Source organism: Mauremys mutica, chromosome 11, assembly GCF_020497125.1.
Source record: "Mauremys mutica isolate MM-2020 ecotype Southern chromosome 11, ASM2049712v1, whole genome shotgun sequence".
NCBI lineage: Eukaryota > Metazoa > Chordata > Testudines > Geoemydidae > Mauremys > Mauremys mutica.
The window spans coordinates 4176001-4197905 of record NC_059082.1 but is presented as its reverse complement, the minus strand read 5'-3'; the positions used below and the strand labels follow the sequence as shown (position 1 = coordinate 4197905).

Here is a 21905-nt window from a genome sequence, read left to right as displayed (position 1 = left end):
GAACTTTACAAGCATAAGGTATTTTTACTGGGAGTGTTTGTGTTTGTGAAAGTAGCTGAAAGAAAAGCATTGGCAAGTGTCACTTTCTATTCATCCACACACCCTTGAATATTGCTGGCAGCTGAAGCACATTAGATATCCAGAGAGAGCAAGAGAGAGCGAGCCATGACTTACAAGTACAGCGCTACATATTTTCTAACAGCCAAAGGTAATTTAATTTCCATATGCTATGCCCTGGGTGCCTCTAGAGCAGAGGTTGCCAGCTTTGCTGAATGATGCTAATAGATATTGAAGATTGAAATGCAGGCTCTTGTCAACTATGAACAAAGCTGTAGAGTATCTGAGCTCTCCAAACTCACTCCAATTAAAAATCTCAGGCTGCCATTGCATGGGGAGGAATGGGGAGAGGTGAAAACCATCAACAGTTAAGCTGCAACAGGAGGGAGAAGATGACAGGTGCTCTAAGACGAGATCTGTGCAGACAGCATTGTATTTAGTTAGAAAATAAAGGTGATAAATATGTGCAAAGGGAACAGAAAAATAATGCACTCATTAACCTGTTGGCAGTTAGATAGATCTCCATGCTTTGAAGAAAAATAGATTTGCTGAATTCGAAATCCAGGCGAAAAGCCACCTGCAGAGATTAAAAACAGATTGAAAAAAATACATTAAACAAATACAAAGTTATGCAGCTGTCTCAGACACGAGCTTCCCCTCTGCCACCGTCCTTTCCCGTTAACCCTATCGCAGCAGAGCACAACCTTCCAGCCAGTCACAAAGTGCGTGGGAGAAAGATCATTGATGAAATGTTACAAGAGAGGTTGGCAGGTTTCAAGCAGAGCTGTATCTTTCCAGAGAAAACAGCTACTGACTTGGTGGTTTGTGTGTGTTTAAAATTATTATTAATATTTAGAATAGAGAACAAAAAATCCTTTTTGTAAAAGGCCTATCAGGCTCACTGTGCCATTCAACTAACTCACATCTGAGGCATTATTTCCACCGATGTGGGACAAGTGCCAAAGAGATGTTCCAACAACAATAAAATGTCATTAATGGCAGATCTGAAAAAAACGTGGCAATGACCTCAAACTGTCTGGGACGGTGCACAGCTGATTATAATATTAAAATTCTACTCCGGCTCCCAGGGCCAAATTTCCATTTCCAGCTTGTCTTTGTTTTGGCAGGACCCGAACTACCTGATGCCACGCAGATGCATTCTTAGCCGCTGTAGGTCATGTGGAATCGGGCTGCTCCATTTTATTTTATGGCCACAAGCACACAAGACGGCTTTATTGCAAGGTTTAAATTCTAGAGAGGTGAATGAAGCACATCCATCATTTTCGAGCTCCTGACAGGCAAAGGTTTCAGACTAATATATTGTTTTGAGTCTGGGAAAGCTTCTGTCATGACCTGCTTCTTTATATTCCAACACATCAGCCTGTCACCCCATTTTCCCTCTAACATAACATACAAGGAGTTGATATATATGCTAATTCATAGAAATCAGGGTTGGAAGGGACCTCAGGAGGTCATCTAGTCCAATGCCTGCTCAAAGCAGGACCAACCCCAACAAAATCACCCCAACCAGGGCTTTGTCAAGCTGGGCCTTAAAAACCTCTAAGGATGAAGATTCCACCACCTCCCTAGGTAACCCATTCCAGTGCTTCACCACCCTTCTGGTGAAAAAGTTTTTCCTAATATCCAACCTAGACCTCCCGCACTGTAACTTGAGACCATTGCTCCTTGTTCTGTCATCTACCACCACTGAGAACAGCCGAGCTCCATCCTGTTTGGAACCCCCTTCAGGTAGTTGAAGGCTGCTATCAAATCCCCCCTCACTCTTCTCTTCTGCAGACTAAATAAGCCCAGTTCCCTCAGCCTCTCCTCATAAGTCATGTGCTCCAGCCCCCTAATCATTTTCATTGCCCTCCGCTGGACTCTCTCCAATTTGTCCACATCCCTTCTGCAGTGGGGGGCCCAAAACTGCATGCAAGACTCCAGATGTGGCCTCACCAGTGTCGAATAGAGGGGAATAATCACTTCCCTTGATCTGCTGGCAATGCTCCTACTAATGGAGCCCAATATGCCATTAGCCTTCTTGGCAACAAGGGCACACTGTTGACTCATATCCAGCTTCTCGTCCACTTGTAATGCCCAGGTCCTTTTCTGCAGAACTGCTGCTTAGTCAGTCAGTCCCCAGCCTGGAGCAGTGCATGGGATTCTTCCGTCCTAAGTGCAGGACTTTGCACTTGTCCTTTTTGAACCTCATCAGATTTCTTTTAGACCAATCCTCCAATTTGTCTAGGTCACTCTGGACCCTATCCCTACCCTCCAGCGTTTATCTATCTCTCACCACAGCTTAGTGTCATCCGTGAACTTGCTGAGGGTGCAATCCATTTCTTGTTTAGAAGACAAAAAATATTCATTTGGTAAATGTGCCACAAACACTGGAGATGCGAAATTTGGATGCAGATGCAAAAGCATATCCACGATCTTCCTTCAGTTCATTCTGAGAATTGCAACATTTAAATCTGGATTTCAGTTTGGCTTTTGAAAACCTCCCAGTCCAGGGATACTAAGCTGCCAGAATGGAACTGGTGGTAAAATCACAGGACTGGAGGGAGGAGGGATAGCTCAGTGGTTTGAGCATTGGCCTGCTAAACCCAGGGTTGAGTGCTCAATCCTTGAGGGGGCCAGTTAGGGATCTGGGGCAAAAATCTGTCTGGGGATTGGTCCTGCTTTAAGCAGGGGGTTAGACTAGATGACCTCCTGAGATCCCTTCCAACATTGATACTCTATCTGGGTTTAATTCCTGAATCTGCTGCAGGCTTGCTATGTGACTTCGGGCAAGTTACTTCATCTCTCTGTGCCTAAATTCCCCATCCAGGAGGCCATGCCCCCCTTTCTACCATCAGTAAAGGCAAGCAGCGGGGTGGGGGGGGAGAGGCAATGCAAGAGCAGGGCCTCAGGGGAAGGGGTGGGGCCTTGAGGGAACGAGCAGCACGAGGGAGAAGCGGCAGTACAGGGAGGGGGGCGATGTGACGGCAGTGCAACAGTTCAGGCTCCTGCAGCCCCCCCACTTTTAGGGACCTTCTGCCACTCCCCTCCTCATCTGTCATTTAGGGATAACAACACCTCCTTTCTCCCACCTGCTGTGTCTTGCCAACTTTGACCGTAAGATCTTCAGTGCAAGGATTGCCTCACTGCACGTATGAATAACATAATAATTTGAATAACAAGTGAAGTGTCTTTGAGCCCATATATAATGAACTGGCTTTTAACTAAATATGTTAATACTCATTAAAATGTTTGATCAGTGTTTCTAAAATATTAGCTGATATATAACTAAAATGAATGGCTAGGGTTAAAAAGAATGCTACCAAGGAGTTGGTCTGAAATTGCTCCTGTGAAAACACCCTTAGACGTGACACCTCTTCACCAAACTGATACTAGTGAGGAGTCCTTCATTCTGTCTCTCTCTCTTTTTTGTTTTTGAGCAAATTCATGTGAACATCTCCAGTATGATGAATGAGGGGCAGAGGGTCCGGTTGAAATGAAAGAGAGAAGAATTTAGCTTGCGCTACCTAACCAGTAAAAGGTGACTCATTTTGTATGGCAGGATAAGTTACCAGCAGCAGATCGGAAAGCCAACATTAAACTGTGCCAAAGGATTAAAGTCAAATTCTTTGTCTCCGTGTGACTGGTTTTAATTTGTCTGCCTGAAGATCTGCTAGGATTCAATGCAATTTTTATGCTGCTGAAACCTCTTAGCTGACCTGTTGTCCCCTAACACTGGTGGCATTGTGAAATAGAAAAGAAAGCAAATACTAGTCTTTGAATCATTTTGCTCATCCTTGTTGGGCCAGATCCTTAGCCCACCCCAGTGCAGGCAGGGCGCTGGGCAGAGATCTGGAACGGAATGCTCCCCTTAGCTCCAGAAGCGAGTGGGGCTCTGCTCTCCCTAGGTTACTTTGTTCCAATGGCTGAAATAGAATCTGCAGCCCCAGCGTTTCTGTGGAAGCGATCAACAGAGGATCAACTCAGTGGAGGAACCTTTCTCCCTGTCCTCAGCATGCCCTAGGCAAGAAGCAGAGCTCGGCACTCCTGAACACCATTTTCAAATGTGGCCATGCCCTCCGCCCGCTCAGTGGCACCCTTCTGCAGCCTCAGAGGAGGGGCCGGAGCACCCCATCAGCAGGATATTTCATTTGGACTTGCCAGGTCGAATAACAGAAACTATCTTTACCTTTGCTTTGGCTCGGAAGAAGGGGTAGCTAACATTGCACACCTTCTTGTTGGGGCGCTTTTCTTCATTCATGCATTCAATATTGACATCTGTATCATCCTGAAATGGAATACAACAGGTTACCAGAAACACCAGAGATACCCACAGCACATTTCTCGTCGCCAACACGCTCCTTGTGGCTGTGCTCACAGACTGAAAGACATCCGAACTGAAGCTTAAAAAACAGGGAAACTACAGTTGTGGAAGGCCAGACATTCTTCCCATGCAGTTCTGTTAAATTAGTATCACATTCACAGAGCCAATTTCAAATTTCTTGGATTAAATCCTACTGTGGGAATTTAGATACAGCGATGAATGAAAAAGACCAAATAAAACTGATTATTCTTAGAGCAATAATCACTTTATTATGTGGTGACCACATGGTAGTGATAATTAACTTACTTAGAATGCACACTCTTTTGGGGTGTTCTGTTTGTACAGCCCCTGCCACAGGGAGGTCCTGCTCCATGACTGAGGCAGCTAGGTGCTATCTTAATACAAACAGTAAATAACCATCCCTACAAGTCCTGGCAATTGCACCTGTATTCCCCCTCAGTGGTCACCTCTCTTGGGTGGAGACAAGAGTCCCACCCAACCAGGGAGTTTCCAGACTGTGCAGTCCCCTGACTATACTGTGGTATCCCCAGCAAAAGGCAGCCTGCCTAAGCAGGCCTGCTTCTCTTCTCTCTTCAGAGGCAGTAGACAGTGCAATGGCCCAGTTAGAAGTCAGCACACAGCTCTTTCTAAGCAAGCCCTTTTAGTCTTAAGGTAAAACCATTACAGAGAAAACACATTCAGAACAATACAAGAACCTACACGCACGCTAAAAAGCTTCCCAGAGATCAACCCCTAACTCCAGCCAGGGTTCTGGCTGGTGATTAATTCTTCAAGGCCCACCCAGGAGCTTTTCCTGTGGTCACCAGTTCAGGAACTAGCTTTCGCTTGGAACTAGCGCCCCCAGGAATGACTGAGTCCCTCCTTTAGCCAGGTTGGGTCTTTGAAGAGACTGGGACTAGGTAATGAGCCGGACAATGGGTTTCTCTTCAAGGTGCAGCTTCCAAAGGATGGCCCGGTAGTGAGACATTTGCATTCCCCCGGTCCCAAGTATTTCCCAGGAACCTCGCTCAGCTAGAAGTTCAGCCTTATCTAGTCCATTGCTCTCAAGAGTCCTTGGAAGCACGTGACACTTCCTGGTGTTTACCTACCTCCTGTCTCCTCCTTAAAAGATGCTACATACCAGCCCATGATACCACATAACATTTGCATTTTTAAAGCAAGGACCTCTTAAGACACTTTAACTTAGTTCAATATGGTTTGTCCAGGAGATTGCAGGATATCTGTCCCAATAATGAATCAGACAATGGAATAATAAGATAATGCAACAATAAAATAAACTTGCTATATTTAATGATACCATCAGCAAGGGAATTCTCCTTAAAAAAAAAATGACCTACAGTAATGCTCCAGCTAATACAGCTTGTAACATAATGCTGCAGTATAGGGAGGAAAGATGTCATTCTAGCTAAGTGTAAGGGTGCGGGACTCACCCCTGTGGCGCCTCCCGCTGGTCGTCCAGGGAATTAGCTCTTTTCCCAGCTCTGGAGCGCCCTCTGCAGGCCGGTGTCCCACTTGCCGCTGGCCCCCGTGTCCCTCCCGGACCCCGGTGCCCTTTACCCAGGGATTCTGCGCACTGCGGCAACCCTCACCCCCCCCAATCTGGGTTTCCCCACTCAGGGGAACCCCCAACCTCCTATCCCCACCTTGCCTCAGTGGCTACTGCCAGTCACCATCTAGCCCCCGTTCTCTGGGGCAGACTGCAGTATCAGCCACTCATCATAGGCAAGGGGGGTTTGGACCTGCTGCCTTTGCCTACCCCTGGGCTGCCCTCTGCAACCTCTGTGCCTCTGTGGGCCTTTAACAAGGCCTGCAGCCTGCGGGGTTTCCAGGCTGCAGCCACTTGCCCCAGCCGCAGCCCTCTGTTTTTAACCCCTCCGGGCAGGAGTGGGGTAACCACCCCGCTACACAAAGGCATTGGATTGCGACTCCGGAGCTCTGAGTCCAGTGCCTGATTCTGCCACAAACTCCCTGTGTGACCTGGAGCATTTCACTGAGCCTCGGTTCCCATTCCCTGCCTGTCAAGTGGCACTGCGAACACGCTCTCCCAGCCTCTGTCTATTTGGCCTAGGCGTTCCCTGGGGCAAAGACTGGCTTTTACTGTGTGTTTGTACAGAACCAAGTACAATCCCGGAGTTAGGGTGACCAGATGTACTGATTTTATAGGGACAGTCCCAATTTTGGGGTCTTTTTCTTATATAGGCTCCTATTACCCCCGACCCCATCACATTTGCTGTCTGGTCATCCTACCCGGAGTTCAGCTGGAAACTCAAGGGGCTGCTTATTACTCTAGTCGATTTGTCTTTGTAATGAACAGTAGCGAGGAGCACATTAGTCGAGCTGAGCTTTCATAACTGGCAACAATGTTTTCTCTAAACGCTGCTGCATGGCGCTTACTCTGTTACATCTCATAACATTTTTCCTTGGTTAATTTGGAGTAATCTATCAGAAAACACAGAGCAAACCCTTACATTTTTCTGATTTTGTGGGCAACATGTCCCGTACTTTTCCATTGGCACAACTTTTAAACCACCAAATGGGAGCTATTTGATACCCGGAATGGTTATGAAGTCATGTAGTGGATGAATGAATTCTCAGCAAGATCAGCACATTTCCCAAGAAGCAGGATTTGGAGGTCTCAGGAATTCCTCTGAGCGCCCATTGGACGGCTGACACACAGTGTCATCCACTCTTAGACGTTTACTACGCTCCCAACCAGAATGATGGAGCAAAGCTCCCCACAGCCTAGACACACGGCTGAAATGCTAGCGAAGTGCTGAATGATCGCTTGGCCCAGATTTCTTAGAGGCGACAGTGGGGCAAGGCAGGGCTGCCAAGCTGTTTGAGACCCAGGGATAACACGATACAGGCCTTTCATGTAAGGAAAATCTGTCTAAAAGGGGAATAAGAAAGGAGCCAAGGGTGGTGCTTGGGGAGCCCGGGGATGAGTGCGAGAAGACCATTAGCTAGATGGAGGGTGATGAACTGGGAAATATCTGGGTTATCTGTCACGTATCCTGGGGCATGCCTGTGTGTGGGTGTTTATGGTGGTTGTGGAGTTGGATCAAAAGGGCTTGTTAAAGAATCCAAGTAGGAAAGGGAAACGGTGGCCGTGGTACAGAGTGAGTCCCTCCGTCCTCCAGTCTGGGCCTTTGCAGGGACCGGGAAGCAGAGGGTAGCTAGCTGTTCGAAACACACACATGAAATGCAGCCCCAAAGATGTCAATGAACTGCCGCCTTCACCCAAAGCAGCACCTTGGGACGAGATCTGGGGCTCAGTCCCTTCACCCTGTGGAGTTCCCTCTGCCGAGAGAGGGATCAAAGGGAGCAGAAGCCACTCCAGGACCAGGGGCCTCGAAAAGGCAGTGAAGAGCTGGCAGGCTGAGGCTGACCGAGGTGAGGGTGGCATTCCCAGCTTGGGGAGACGTACGTGCGCTAGCTCTGATCAGTGCAGCGTGTAGCCGCAGTGGTGCAAACGGTGGGAGAGGCTGGCCGCCCGGAGCACGTTCCTGGCTGAGGCAATAGGCACATCCAGGGCAGCTTGCCGCTCCCGCCACTCGTGCTGCTGTGACTACACTTAGTGCGCTAGCTCGATCCCAGCTAAGGCGCGCATGTCGCCTCCAGCTGGGAACTGCGCCCGCAGCTCGAAGGGCAGACAGACCCCGAGGCTATGTGTGCACTGGGACTGGGGCTGTCCTCTGCAGCCCATGTAGACATACCCATGCTAGCTTTAATCTAGCCAGCTCGCTAAAAACAGCAGGGAGGAGCGCAGGGTTGGACTGTGCCGAAGAGCTGGCTGTGGGGTTCCCTGGAGCTGGGGTTCTCAACAGTGCTACTGAAAACTGACGGGTCCACCTGCCAAAAGCGGCCTAGAGTTTGGGTGGGCACTTCTTTCTGTTGGGGGGAGGGGTGGGTGTTGACACCCATTTCTCTAGTCTTCCTGTCAGGATGCTGCGTTGAGCATTGTCACAACGCACCCTGACAGCCATCAGGCCAAGTCCTGCCTTTCCACGTGTCCACAGCCCTCGCTGGCCTCAGTCAGTGGGACAAGCATGCACCAAGGGGGGCTCAGGCCCTGACTGCGCAAAGACCACCTGTAGTAGGAAATCAGTGGGAGGCGCTGGGCCTGAGCTGACAGGACATCCTGCTTAGGGCTCTCAGGGGAGCAGAAAGTGCCCCAGAAAACACAAGGCCCCGTGGAGTTCACTTCTGAACCTAGGTCAGCAGCAGCTGCAGTGGCTAGAGACGTAACATGACATGATGGTTCTGTAATAAAAGGCCAAGATCCTCCATTCACCGCAAGGAGGCCTGAAGATGCGAGAGGAAATGCTGCCTCTCTCTCAACACACACTCATGCAGGCTGACAAAGTGGGTGATGTGGTTGCTGCCATATGAAGTTTATAAATCAGAGGTCTTTTTTTTTTTTTTGGTCATTCCTAGACTCTGACTGTTTTGTTGAGCAAAACTGGTTTTCAACAGAGCCCAGTATGTCCCAAATACTCGAAACATATGCGCTGCCTTCAATCTTCCAGTCAGCATAGCACTTGCAAAGCAGTATTAGAGTGGCATCGACAGGCCCAACTCTAAGTCATGGCTCTGTTTCCATTGTAAGCCCATATTTTCAGGGGAGCTATAACTCAGCAGTAAAAATTCTTCATTGACTGAAATTTGGCCACCAGTGTGCTCAGCTTCGGAGCATTTTTTTTTAAGCCATAGGAGTGCAAAAGCAAAGGCGGAAATAAGTTCCTCTGCATCTGAGTGTGTCTCAGGCACTTACAAATAAAAAAAATCGTTTTGTATTCTAACAACGAAGGATTTAACATCCTTGGAAGCTTACAAGCCAAAAGCATCAACAAACTTATTACAGACATAGAATCGCTAGGCTGGATCTGACATGGGGTCTGTTTTATCCCACATCCTGTTTTTCCCAGTAACAGAGTCTTCAGGGAAAAGTGCAGGATTCCCTGTAATGCACAATCATGGAATAGAACAGAATATAGGAGCAGCTTCTTCCTGACCCCAGCCAGTTAGTAACTGGTTCTGCCCTGGAGCATGGAGGTTTATATCCCACATTACATTTTCATCTTCTCTGATGAAATTGTGGAACTTCTTCCTATCAACATATATGGCCATTCCTTTTGCTGTTGGTCTCAGTCATAACTAGTGGAAATGGAAAAGTTTTCACTAAAATCTAACTAAGCTTTATTAGCGCTCAAAAATGATTTGGTTCTGGGCTGAGTTTGAGATCATCTGGTTACATCCTCTAAGGCCCTTGGCAGCACTCCTGTTTTTATTGTCATGTTAGATTCCAATCCCGAGATCAGCACAGAAATAAGATCTGCATCTATTTTTCCCGTGTATGTTTAGCCTTGATAAGTAAAGAGACACAGTGTTTTCCCTGTTACAATGCCTACTTAACTAGCTACATCTCAGGAGTTATAGTGAGAACTGCATGAAAGAATACCGGATTCACTTTGCACCCGACTCTGAGGATGACATGTAGGCCATGATCTGGGATATGAGTGTAAAGACTGAACATCAGGAAGCATGGAGCACCACAGTGGTGGAGCACCAGAGAGCTGCACTGCCAAGAAATTAAGAAGGAGAAAATGTGTTGCAGATGAATAATGCAATGCTCTTTGATTAATCCCATCTTTCTTAGCTACAGTGAAGCATCCCATTTGAATACTTCTTCACTCTCTTTCTCCTGACCTTTCTCCTCTTAGAAACTGAGGAAAGGAAGATGAAAATCTGGGAGAGTGATTTAGAGGAAATGTGGTTAAGGCACAGAACTGGGAGTCAAGGACTCTGAATTCTATTCTTGGCTCAGCCACAGATAACAGGGAAACTTAGGCCAGTTAATTTAACCCCCTGAGTTTTTAGAACAGCTTTCAGTTTTGCAAGGAGAAATCAAGTACTAATAATCTTATCTAGCACTTTTCATCAGGCGATCCCCCAGTGCTTTAATGCCTGGGTCCGGCGGGTCGAAGGGCAGTCCAGATCAGTGGTGGGAGTCCACACAAAGGTCTGATAGCCAGGAGATCTAATCCAAGGGGAAGGTATAGGGGGTTGGCTGGATGAGGTGGGGCAGCAAGGCAGGGTCAGGTGAGTCCGTGTAGTTCGCAGCAGGCAATGGCTTGTTTTGCTCAGACATGGCCAGAAAGGAAGCAGGAAACTTATATAGGGTCACCAGCCAATCAGGCTCAAGGCCATGTGGCCAATCAGGCCATGGAGCACTGGTAGCTGATCCACTCATGTCTGTGAGTTCCTGGTAGTCTGACCTATTGGAAAGGTATGATGGCCAAGGCTGTTTGCTGAGAATCCAGTGGGCCTGGGTTTGAAGCCAGGGTCCTGACAGGTCAGTATCATTTTCCCATTTTACAGATGGGGAAAGTGAGGCACAGGAAGAGCCAGGAATAGAACCCAGGTCTCCTGACTCCCAGTCCAGTGCCCTATGCATTAGGCCATGCTGCCTAAATAGAGGCCAGCCTGAGGCCCATGTGTGTCCTTGAGGGTACACGAGTGTCCCATGGAAAGCCTATTATGAAGTGTGATTAAAGTGCAGCATTGGGCTTGTGCTGAGCCTCTGCATATACTAGAATTTCACTCCTTGTGCTTATTTTCCTTGTCTACAAAATGCGGATAATTGGTTGAAACAATAATTCAATTCTCTGCAATGAGTACGTAATATGAATTATAAAAATAACTAGATGAATGAGACATGATGGGGACAAACCACCATGGCTTCTGTAAGGGAAAATCATGCCTCTGATCTCCTAGAATCTCTGAGCGTGTCAAAAAGCTGGATAAAGGAGAAATAATTAATTTGATTTATTTGAATTTTCCAAAAAGCTTTTGACAAAGTCCATCATGAGAGGTTATTAAGCTGAGTCATCATGGATGAGAAGTAACATTCTGTGATGGATTAGACAATGGCTAGGAGAAAGCAGATGGGAAGAAATGATACACTTTCACCATGGCGGCAGAGGGGCGGGTTCTGCACAAAGACCGGGGTACTGTAATATATTCATTAATAATCTGGAAAAGCGGGTGAACAGCAAGATGGCAATATCTGCAGATGACGTGGAATCTTTCTGGTTACTCAAGACTAGAGTAGAGTAGGCTCCAAAAAATGCTAAGAGGACACGGCAGAAGGGCAGATGAAATTCAGTGCTGACAAATGCAAGGGAATGCTCATTGGAGGGAACAATATGGGGCAGCTTTCCCCATAAATTGTATATTTTGGAGTTTCTTGCACCTTCCACTGAAGTTGGCCACTGTCAGGGACGGGATACTGGGCGAGATGGCCTTTGGGTCTGATCCAGTCTGGCAATCCCGACGTACCCCCTCATTGGAGCAGAGGAGTTGTTAGGCTAAATTAACCTTTGTACAGTGAGTGTGGAAGGGGCTATGGAAATGCAACAGACCCATCACACTGTCGAGCCACTGCACTGAATAACACACCTACTTTGGCAATAACTCCCCCTTGCTATCTAATTACTCCTGTTTTTGTGTCCCAGTTTCATTTCCACTAAAGTCAATGGCAAAACCCTCTTTAGCTTCACTGGTGCAGGACCAGGCCCACTGATGGCCATTTCTCTTTTTTACTGGCAGTGAATTGCTCCCAACACAAGTGCCAACTGGAGAAGACTCTAAAGGAGTTCTTACCTTCTGAATCAAGCTAGCAAACTGCAGATTTCTCGAGAAGGAAATGTTTAGGACAGTGCTGTATGCATTTTCGCCTTTGTTCTCCAGTGTAGCCTCTACAGCCACCCTCCTCCTCGTGCTCTCTATGATAAAAACGGAGGTATCAAAAGATAGTGTGTAGGCGGCGCAATCCGACGGTGACTTTCTCAGTACTCTTCTGCAATACTCCCTACAAGAAAAGCAGAGCATTAAAGCAGTGGCCAGGTTGGCATTGTTATTAGAGGACTTCAGCTGTAAAAGCTTTGGAGGACACATAGCACAAAAGATCTTATATAATCAGGGGCTCCTTATCTGCTGACATAGGAGGCAGTTTACATGGTTAGTATGCATCGACACACAGTAAGCTGAGCTCTGAGCTGCTCCAATTAGGTAAATGAAGATGCATCTTCACTGCATTTAAACTGGTTAAATAAATGTATTGATCATTTGCACATAAGCATGCTGGACATGCTGTCTTCGCGTACAGCTATTACAATGAATGTGAGACTCTCTGTACAATAGTTGTATGTGCTTAATGCATTACACACAAATAGTAGGGGCTAAGTTTTCAGATGCCTTTAAATCAGCCCCTCAAAATGTGTGCAAATGTTAGCATCAGCATAACTGTAGACACGCTTGCATTTGGCCATGAACGTTGATACCCAGCTACCAACCTGGATACACAAACGCAAGTCTGGGCAACCAAAATAGGGGGTTTTGTACATACTGCTGCATGCAGAACCGTTTTGCAGGTGGAAGAAATCAGAGGCTCTGTTTGAAAATCGGGCCCACCAGGCTTGCAAGCATATTTCATGTAGATGAACAATTTGTGCATCACTTGTTTGGAGGATTAGTTAAGTCTCCTTTACAGGGCGGTAGATTGCTACGCGCCAGGTGCCTTAGGGAGGAAAAGAATGAATTCCAAATCGGATAGTCCAGGAGAGTGGGGACGGGGAACATCCCCTGCCACTAGAAGGGAAGTAGGTCGCTTTTTCCTACCACAGTGCCCCTTGTGGCAGAGCAAGGGATAGCAATGGTGGGCTTTCAAGGGGGATCTTCTCCAGACCTCCTTGGCCTCACAGTGTCTTCTGTTGAGGATCATTGGTGAGAAGAAATACTGTATAGGAAATGCACTTGCACACTAATGAAATAGAAACATGATTGAGTTGCTATTCTTTCTTCTAAGCTTAGTGGGTTTTTTATCTTGCCAGAGCTGAGCTGAGTGTCAGTAAATAATGCATCCCAGCTCTGTTTATTAGTCTCTCTGTGAACTGGGCAGTGCCCTTCCATTTCATAAATCCTTTACAATTGCCTGAAGTGCTGCCATAAATCCAATCTCTCTCCTTATCACCAAGGTAAGAAGAAAAAGAAATACTCATTTGTGGCTGGGAATGCTAGTGCAAGTAAATCTTTGCCCAGTGCGCCTGTCATACCACAGACTGCTCAGGAAGGAAAGGAGTCACGTGGTTCTAAATAGAGTAGTTGTGAACTCTCTTTTGCTGTGGCTGTTGTATAACACTGCCTAACTGCCCTGGTGTGACACACTGGAGTGCAATCCAGAGCAGTGAGGGTTCTGTGTCACCCCTGCCCTGCAACCTTGGGAGCCTTACAATGCCTTGCTGCAATAACTCCCATCTGGGATGCTTACAAACAGCCTTCCAGCATGCAAGCTACTCCCTGAGTGTGTGTGTGTAACTACAGCCTGCCAGCCACACGCGGGTACACTCTGGCTTTTACCAGCCTGGGTTACTTCTGCAGGGTGCCCACAAAACACTCTCAGTCCCGGATTCCCTCCCTGCAAATGTATGTCCTGTACTGCCCAGCCCTCTCTGGACAGTCCAAATATATTAAGTCCATTATTCTTTTAAGGGAATAATATACAGCAGCTCATTACCTTAAATAGAGTTACTCAGACACTTTAACTTAAATAGACTGGATTAGACAAAACAATAAAGCAAGTTTATTAACTATAAAGAGAGAGTTTTTAAGTGAGTACAAGCAATGAGGCATTAGAGTCAGAAATGGTTACAAGAAAAATAAAGATAAAACACTTTCTAGTGCCTACCGTAACAAAAGCAAAGTTTCTCACCAGGTGCTTTCAACAGCGTTACTGACCAAACTCTTCAAGTCTAATGGCTGTTTCTTTTGCCTCCTCAGGTACAAAGACTGAGGAGGGCAAGGACAAGTGAAAGGGGTTTCTTGGGGTGTTTGCCACTCCTTTTTATAGTTTCCTTTCCCCTTTTCAAAAACATTTCCAGCTGAGAACCAGGAGACAAAGAGTCTGTGTAGGACCCTGCTGGGTTTTTTCACCTGTGTAAGCTCACATGCCGGTTTCCTTTTGTTTCCTCCCTTCCCTCTTTCTGCTTAATGACTTTTTTACTGCTTAAATGCAGACTAAGGCAAGCACACACTCCTTTGTTCAAGACAGGCCTGTTTGACCAGTTGGGTGCTATGTGAGTTTTGAACATGCACTTTTAACATCATATGGGGGAAAGTGTGTAACTTCACACATAGTGTTGCTGTACACATTTCCCCAGGATATTACTGATTAGCAAGTTATGAGTTTTCAAATGATTCTGCACACAGCACACTTTGTACAGATGATTACAATTGCATGTAGGGTGTGAATACAGGGGTGCGTTCCATCACACTTGGGCATGATTATTGTCTCCTAAATAAAACATTACATGGAAAGTAAGAGAAAAAAGGTCAAGATGATGTATAACGTCAGTTTTGCTGTCTGAAATCTCTGCCTTGGCATAAGTGCACTGATAGCAATGGAGTTATGCCAGGGGAGAATTTGGACTGCGGCAGACTTGGCAGACTTTTTGATGGATGTGTCAATTTTTTTAATATTAAAAAAAAAAGGAAAGGAAAAATGTAACAGAGGGGACCAATGTGTTACCTGTAATGGTGAAGCAACCACAGCATCATTGCAGCAACAAATAGGTTTATTCCACACAGAAACTTAACAGTGGTTTGCTCAGCAGATCCCTATATTTGTTTCTCTTTTAGGGCCAGATCTAACATCCGTCAAAGCCAATATGGGAAAACTCCCCCTGACTTCATTGGAAGTTGGACTGGAAATTTGATGTGCAATAGTAAACCATAAAAAATTGCACCGAGCCCTGCTCATTTGCTAGCCATTGTAGGAGCGGTAGACAGTATTCATAAATATCTGCAATGTACAATTTAAGATGTAACATTAAGGCTCCTATTCAGCAAACGTAAAGTATCTGAATAGCTCCACTGAAGTCAAGGGGGTGACTTATATGTGTAATGTTAGGCATGTGCTTAAATAGCTTGCTAAACTGGGGGCTAAAAAAGGATAAATGGGCAAGGGCCACAAAATTAGGATTGAGGACTTGATTCAGGAGTGCTTGGATTCAGGGCTTTTATTCATTCAGGGGAAGGCGGGTTTGAGGTCATTATATTGGTTAACTTGAGGGGAAATATCCTGCACTGATTTATACCCTGTACAGAATTTGGTCAGAGGTGTTTAACAATCCATGAGTGTGATGAGCAGATCTGGCAAGCACATCCCTAGAAAGTCAGTGCACGTTTAATATTGCACTGCATATTTCCCAAATGGTACGTCTACACTACCCGCCGGATCGGCGGGTAGTGATCGATCTATCGGGGATCGATTTATCGCGTGTAGTGTAGACGCAATAAATCGATCCCCGATCGCTCTCCCATCGACTGCTGAACTGCAGCAGTGCGAAAGGCGGAAGCAAAGTCGACGGGGGGAGCGGTGGCCATCGATCCCGCGCCACGAGGACGTGAAGTAAGTAATTTTAATTCGATCTAAGATATGTTGACTTCAGCTACGCTATTCTCGTAGCTGAAGTTGTGTATCTTAGATTGATCCCCCCCAAGTGTAGACCAGGGCTAAGCCCTGTAGTGATGGCTTTTCATGACCACATCACAAGTGGCACCGACAGCTCTGTTGCATATCTGATGAATTGCAGCAAATACGAATGAACGGAAGAAAAGACATTTTTTGTTGCAGTTGTTCTGGAAGATGTGTTGAGACACAATGGGCCTGGCTTTGATTTTATTGTGGTCACATCACAACCTCGTGTGGCTGATTGGCTAGTGGATCGGCGTGCCTGAGGGGACTGTCTGCGATCCCTTGATCTGGCTTACGGTGCCTCAGGGGTTTATATTTGTTGCTCGGTTGGTGAAAACGAAAAATAAAATTCACAGCCAGTTTGGGTTTCCTACCTTATTTATGGCAGTCTGCCCTGAATCAGGTCCTTACATGCGCCTAAGTCCTTCCAGCCAGCATGACAAGAACCAACATTTTGGCAGAGATATTTAACCTCATGCTTCAGGGCTTTACCAATCACTCCTTATCAGACACCAGGATGAGACCTAAGATGTGATTATTCCACGTCTGTTACTGCACGGGCCGCACACCTTCCTCTGAAGAGTCAGGCATAGGCCCCTGTCAGAGACGTGATACTGGACTAGATGGCCCATGGGTCTGCTCTGTCGGGGCAATTACTTTGTTCCTCTGGAACACAGACTGTAAATCGGTGGGGCAAGGATGGGGTCAGACAGGAATCATGTGAGCCATTGAAGCAGAGGCCAGGACACTTTCACCCACCATCCAGCTGCTCTGTGAAGAAATTCCTGCATTTTATGCCCTACTGCATTTTACTTTGAGAGCCAGGCAGACTTGCTGGGTTTGTTAGCTCGTTATGCTAATGCTGGCAGCCAGATGCCAGGCTCTTTGGGCAGCTAGCTAGTCTGCATTTGGCCACGGGCAAGCCCTTGGCAATGTGGTTAGAGGATATGATGGGAGTCCAAACAAGGGCATCACTCTCAGAATAGAAATTGAAACACGTAATGAAAATGCCTCTGAAATCCATTGCAAAGGGCAAACCAGCCCAGCCACGAGAAACAACAACATGTTATATTTCGATAAGCCCTTCGGAAACAATCAAAACAGCAAACACAACCCCCCCTCAAAACAAAACAAACACCCCCTCCCTCCAAAAAACCCAAACAAAACAGAAGATAATCAGGTCTGCATGATTCATCTCCTTCTGCATGCATACTCTTAATTATGATGAATCTCATCATTTGTTAGCACGGTGTATATGTACAGCATGTGTATGGGACATGGACCATAGATGGTTAATGTCAGGGCAAAAGCAAAGACAAAAAGAGAGAGAGAGAGAGAGAGACAAAAAATTCAGGACAAAATCCTCTGTAATGAGAAGAGCTAAACCTGTGATCTGATTTCAGCAATCCTCCGCATTTTGTGACATGATTTCCTGGTTAGCAGGACAATTTAGTTTGGATTATCTACTCACGTGGCAGTTGGAATATCATTTTTAGCATCAAGGACCAGATCAGGGACACAGTGTTCGTCCTCATTGCATCCATTCCAGAAAGGCACCTTAAGGGGGAATGACCAGAGAAATCCAAATGGCATTTTGATGTGCACAGCACATGCTGAGAGGGATTTTCATGTACTGTGCACCCACAATTGCAATTTTTAGTCAATCAAAACCACAAACAACATGCTTTAAAACAACAAAAAAATTCATATGGCAAATAAACAATACAAGAGAGATTCTTGATCATCTGCCCATTTGAAAGGTAAAGATGCAAAGCATTGAGTTCAGGGACAAGTTAGCTGACCACCAAGTTTATCATTCAGATTGCTTTGTTTTTGCTTTTTAAATTCCAGTCTAGAGCACAAATATTTCAAACGTCAGTACAAATCATACATCCAACTTTCAAAGACTTCCTGCTTTATGCCTAATCACACCTGGAATATATGCTCCATTATTAGCTATCTTCTCTCTTTGCCTCTGTCTCCTTTCTTTACATTAATTAAGCTATTGCTACTATGATTTTTACACTCTACGGGGCAGAGTGAGATGCTCAGTTGGTGGCAATCAGTGTGGCTCCATCATTGACTTCAACTGGACTATGCTAATTTACATCAGGTGAGGATCTAGCCCAAAATGTTTAGAGATTATAATAATAGTGTAACATCTATGCTGTGAGGGACCATAAAATGCTTTACAAACTATACACAAGGGGTCACTTTGTCTCCCACAGAAGCAGCCTTCATAGTATATCGTGTCGGTGGTTTAGCAGAGTGCAGCAATGTTACACAACAGTTTAGGACCGGAAGTGAAGAATACTGTACCCAGCTGGAATTACAGGAGGATCTGGGATAGGCAGAGTGTAGTCACTCCGGTTAGAATCTGGGGTTAGCACCCCACTTCTTGCAAACACAGCCATGGGTTCCTCAGTGAAATGGATGGCATGTGCATGGGAACCCCCCGACCCATAAGTCTTTGCTACCTGCCAAAGAGCTAGAGTTAGATCTCCACAGGGCAATATGTGAACATAAGAGCCCTAGGGCTGCTCTAATCTGATTGGCTCTGCAAGAGGGGAGCAGAACGTTATTGCACTCGTTTGAGCTGATTTCCTATTCTCTGCAGAGCTGCCTGGCTCCAGGGGGTGGTTTTAACTTACGCCACTTCCGTGCCAGTCCCTTGGGAAACTGGAGAATAGGGACAGCAGAGACTGTTCCTATAACACCCCCTTTACAGACGTGTCCCCTCCTCCCCTTATGCTGGGGGCTGGTTTCTGTCACAGGGATAATGGAGTTGTTCGTGCCGGCTTTGCACTAATCCCCCCTGCACCAGGGGACTTTCCCAGTGACAGTCACTGAGCGCTTAGCTTTGTTTTGCACGATGTAGGCACAAGTGGCACAAAGTGAACTTGCTGGACCACGGAATCCAGCCCCTTATGGCTAACCACTGACATTTTTGCTTCTCCTGTCAAAGCCAGGGGACGAGGTTTTAATACCTCTGGCTCTGATGTGACTGAGGGTAAGGCTTTAAGTGATACCAATAACATGGATTCTCATATGTGCCACGGGTCACAGAGAAAGAAATACCAAACATGCATTGTGCAGGTAGGATATCACTGAGATTTACTGGCGCAGACATGCTCCAGCAGTTGAGAGTCAGGACACCTGGCTGACCATGTGAATATCTACACTTCGAGTTGGGGGTGTGATTTGTAGCGGGAGGAGACGTCCTCGGGCTAGAACCGAGAGTAGCCAGCTCAAAGTATAGACAAACCCTGTGTGACCGTGGGCTACTCAAGCAGCCTCTCCGTGCCTCAGTTTCCTCATCTATAAAATGGTGAGACCAAACCGTAGCCACCTCCATAAAGAGCTTTGATATCCTTGGGTGGAAGGCACTATAGATAATTAGTGCAGACTATTGCTCAGACTGATTCTGCAGTGGGCTATCCCATGCAGAGTACTTTCCTCCCAGTGCAATGACCATTACGTACAGAGACTTTAAATGCAGTTGGCCAGCCATCATCCATCATGGGACCATAGTCGGGATTCTCCAGCCCATATTCGACTGAAAATGTCACAGGCTTCACATAGTCTGCTGTGTCCTAGAGGCAGAGAAAATAAGAACATAAGAATGGCTGTACTGGGTCAGACTAATGGTCCATCTAGCCCTGTATCCTGTCTTTGATAGTGGCCAATGCCAGATGCTTCAGAGGGAATGAACAGAACAGGGTAATTTTGAGTGATCCATCCCTTGTCATTCAGTTCCAGCGTCTGGCAGTCAGAGGTTTAGGGACACCTTGAGTATGCAGTTGTGTCCCTGACCATCTTGGCTAATTTTTTTTTGCACCGTCACAACATCCCCTGGCAATGAGTTCCACAGGTTGGCTGTGCGTTGTGTGAAGATATACTTCCTTTTGTTTGTTGTAAACTTGCTGCCTATTAATTTCATTGGGTGACCTCTGGTTCTTGTATTATGCAAAGGGGTATATAACTTTCCCATTCACTTTCTCCACACCATTCATGATTTTATAGGCCTCAATCATATTCCTCTTACTCATCTCTTTTCTAAAATGAACAGTCCCGGTCTTTTAAATCTCTCCTCATATGGAAGTTGTTCTATATCCCTAATCATTTTCATTGTCCTTGTCTGCACCATTTTCAATTCTATTAGATCTTTTTGAGATGGGGCGACCAGAACTGCACGCAGTATTCAAGGTGTGGGTTATATCATGGCTCTATATAGTGGCATTATGATATTTTCTGTTTTATTATCTATCCCTTTCCTAATAGTTCCTAACATTCTGTTGAGTATCAGAGGGGTAGCCATGTTAGTCTGGATCTGTAAAAGCAGCAGAGAGTCCTGTGGCACCTTATAGACTAACAGACGTATTGGAGCATGAGCTTTCGTGGGTGAATACCCACTTCGTCGGATGCATGTTCTTTTTTGATTGCCTCTGCATGTTGAGTTGATGATTTCGGGGAACTACTCTCGATGACTTCAAGATCTCTTTCTTGAGTGGTAACAGCTAATTTAGCCCCCATCATTTTGTATGTATAGTTGGGATTATTTTTTCCAATGTGCATTACTTTGCATTTATCAACATTGAAGTACTTAACAAAATATTTGCTATTAGTTTTTGTGTTCTTAGCTAGTTGGTCTTCAAATTCTTTTTGGGCCTGTGTTATTACACTTTTACACTTGACTCGCCAGGGTTTGTGCTCCTTTCTATTTTCCTCACTAGGATTTGGCTTCCAATTTTTAAAAGACGTCTTTTTGTCTCTAACTGACTCTTTTACTCTGCTCGTTACCATGGTGGCACTTTTTCAGCCTCCTTACTGTTTTTTTATTTGGAGTATACATTTAATTTGCGCCAGTCTGATGGTGTTTTTAAATGGTCTCCATGCAGTTTGAAGGCATTTCACCCTTGTGACTGTTCCTGTTAATTTCCATTTAATTAGCTTCCTCATTTTTGTGTAGTTCCCCCTTTTGAAGTTAAATGCTACTGTGCTGGGTTTCTTTGGCATTTTCCCCCCTATAAGGATGTTAAATGTAATTATGTTATAGTCATTATTACTAAGTGATTCAGCTATATTCACTCTTAGACCAGATCCTGTGTTCCATTTAGGACTAAATCAAGAATTGCCTCTTCCCTTGTGGGTTCCAGGACAAGTTGCTTCAAGAAGCAGTCATTTCATGTGTCTAGAAATTTTATCTCTGCATCCCTTCCTGAGGTGACATATAACTAGTCAATATGAAGATCGTTGAAATCCCCCATTATTATTGGGTTTTCTGCTTTTGTAGCCTCTCTAATACATCATTAAAAATGGATAAATGTTTTCTGCGGGAATAGTTGGGTGCAATGAAAACACAAACTGAAACATGGTGGAACAATTTTTTACAAAGTAAATGTATCACAGTTTAAACACACTTTGCATTTGTCTTCTTTCATCTTACAACTAAAGGACATTACATAGGTGAGACAACAAACACAGCCTCTTACTGCTCTGAGATTGCATGCTTGCCTCATGACCTATACAAATAAAATGTGAGGTACGTGTGCGTGTGTGTGTGTTTGTACAAGTGCAAGGGGTACTTAGGAGTGCAGAACATCTGCTTTGAAACAGTTGATCATCACAAAGAGTGATTGTTTATACCAGGCCAGATTTCCCAAACTGTAACAACTGTATATAGAGAGACATAATGGCTGCCCTTGACTGAGTCTTAATGAACCAGAAACAAAGGTGCAGATGTTTAATATCGGTGTGTGTGGGGATGGGGGCGGGGGAGGGTTTGTCTTTTGAACATCTGGCTCTAGAAAATAATGCCAGAGAGAAACTTATGAGCAGAAATGAATGCAAATCACTAACTCGGATTCAAACTTCAGACGCAAACTTTCCCAAATTTCACAGAAGTTTGAGTCTGGGGATTTGGCCTGGCTAGCTGTGAATTTCAGCTCCAGATCAGGATCCAAATTT

At 45.6% G+C, this 21905-nt stretch overlaps 1 protein-coding gene across 2 annotated transcripts in view; it reads right to left on the bottom strand.

Annotated features, from left to right (window-relative positions):
- Window positions 1-21905, bottom strand: part of ITGA11 (integrin subunit alpha 11) — a 230430-nt gene that overhangs the window by 25560 nt on the left and 182965 nt on the right. For both annotated transcript variants that reach the window (XM_044979500.1, XM_044979499.1), the window contains exons 18-22: window positions 19421-19531; window positions 17410-17495; window positions 12068-12275; window positions 4247-4345; window positions 558-634 (exon numbers count right to left, since the gene is read on the bottom strand). In XM_044979500.1, the coding sequence (XP_044835435.1) occupies window positions 558-634; window positions 4247-4345; window positions 12068-12275; window positions 17410-17495; window positions 19421-19531 (581 nt within the window). The remainder of the gene's footprint in view (window positions 1-557; window positions 635-4246; window positions 4346-12067; window positions 12276-17409; window positions 17496-19420; window positions 19532-21905) is intronic.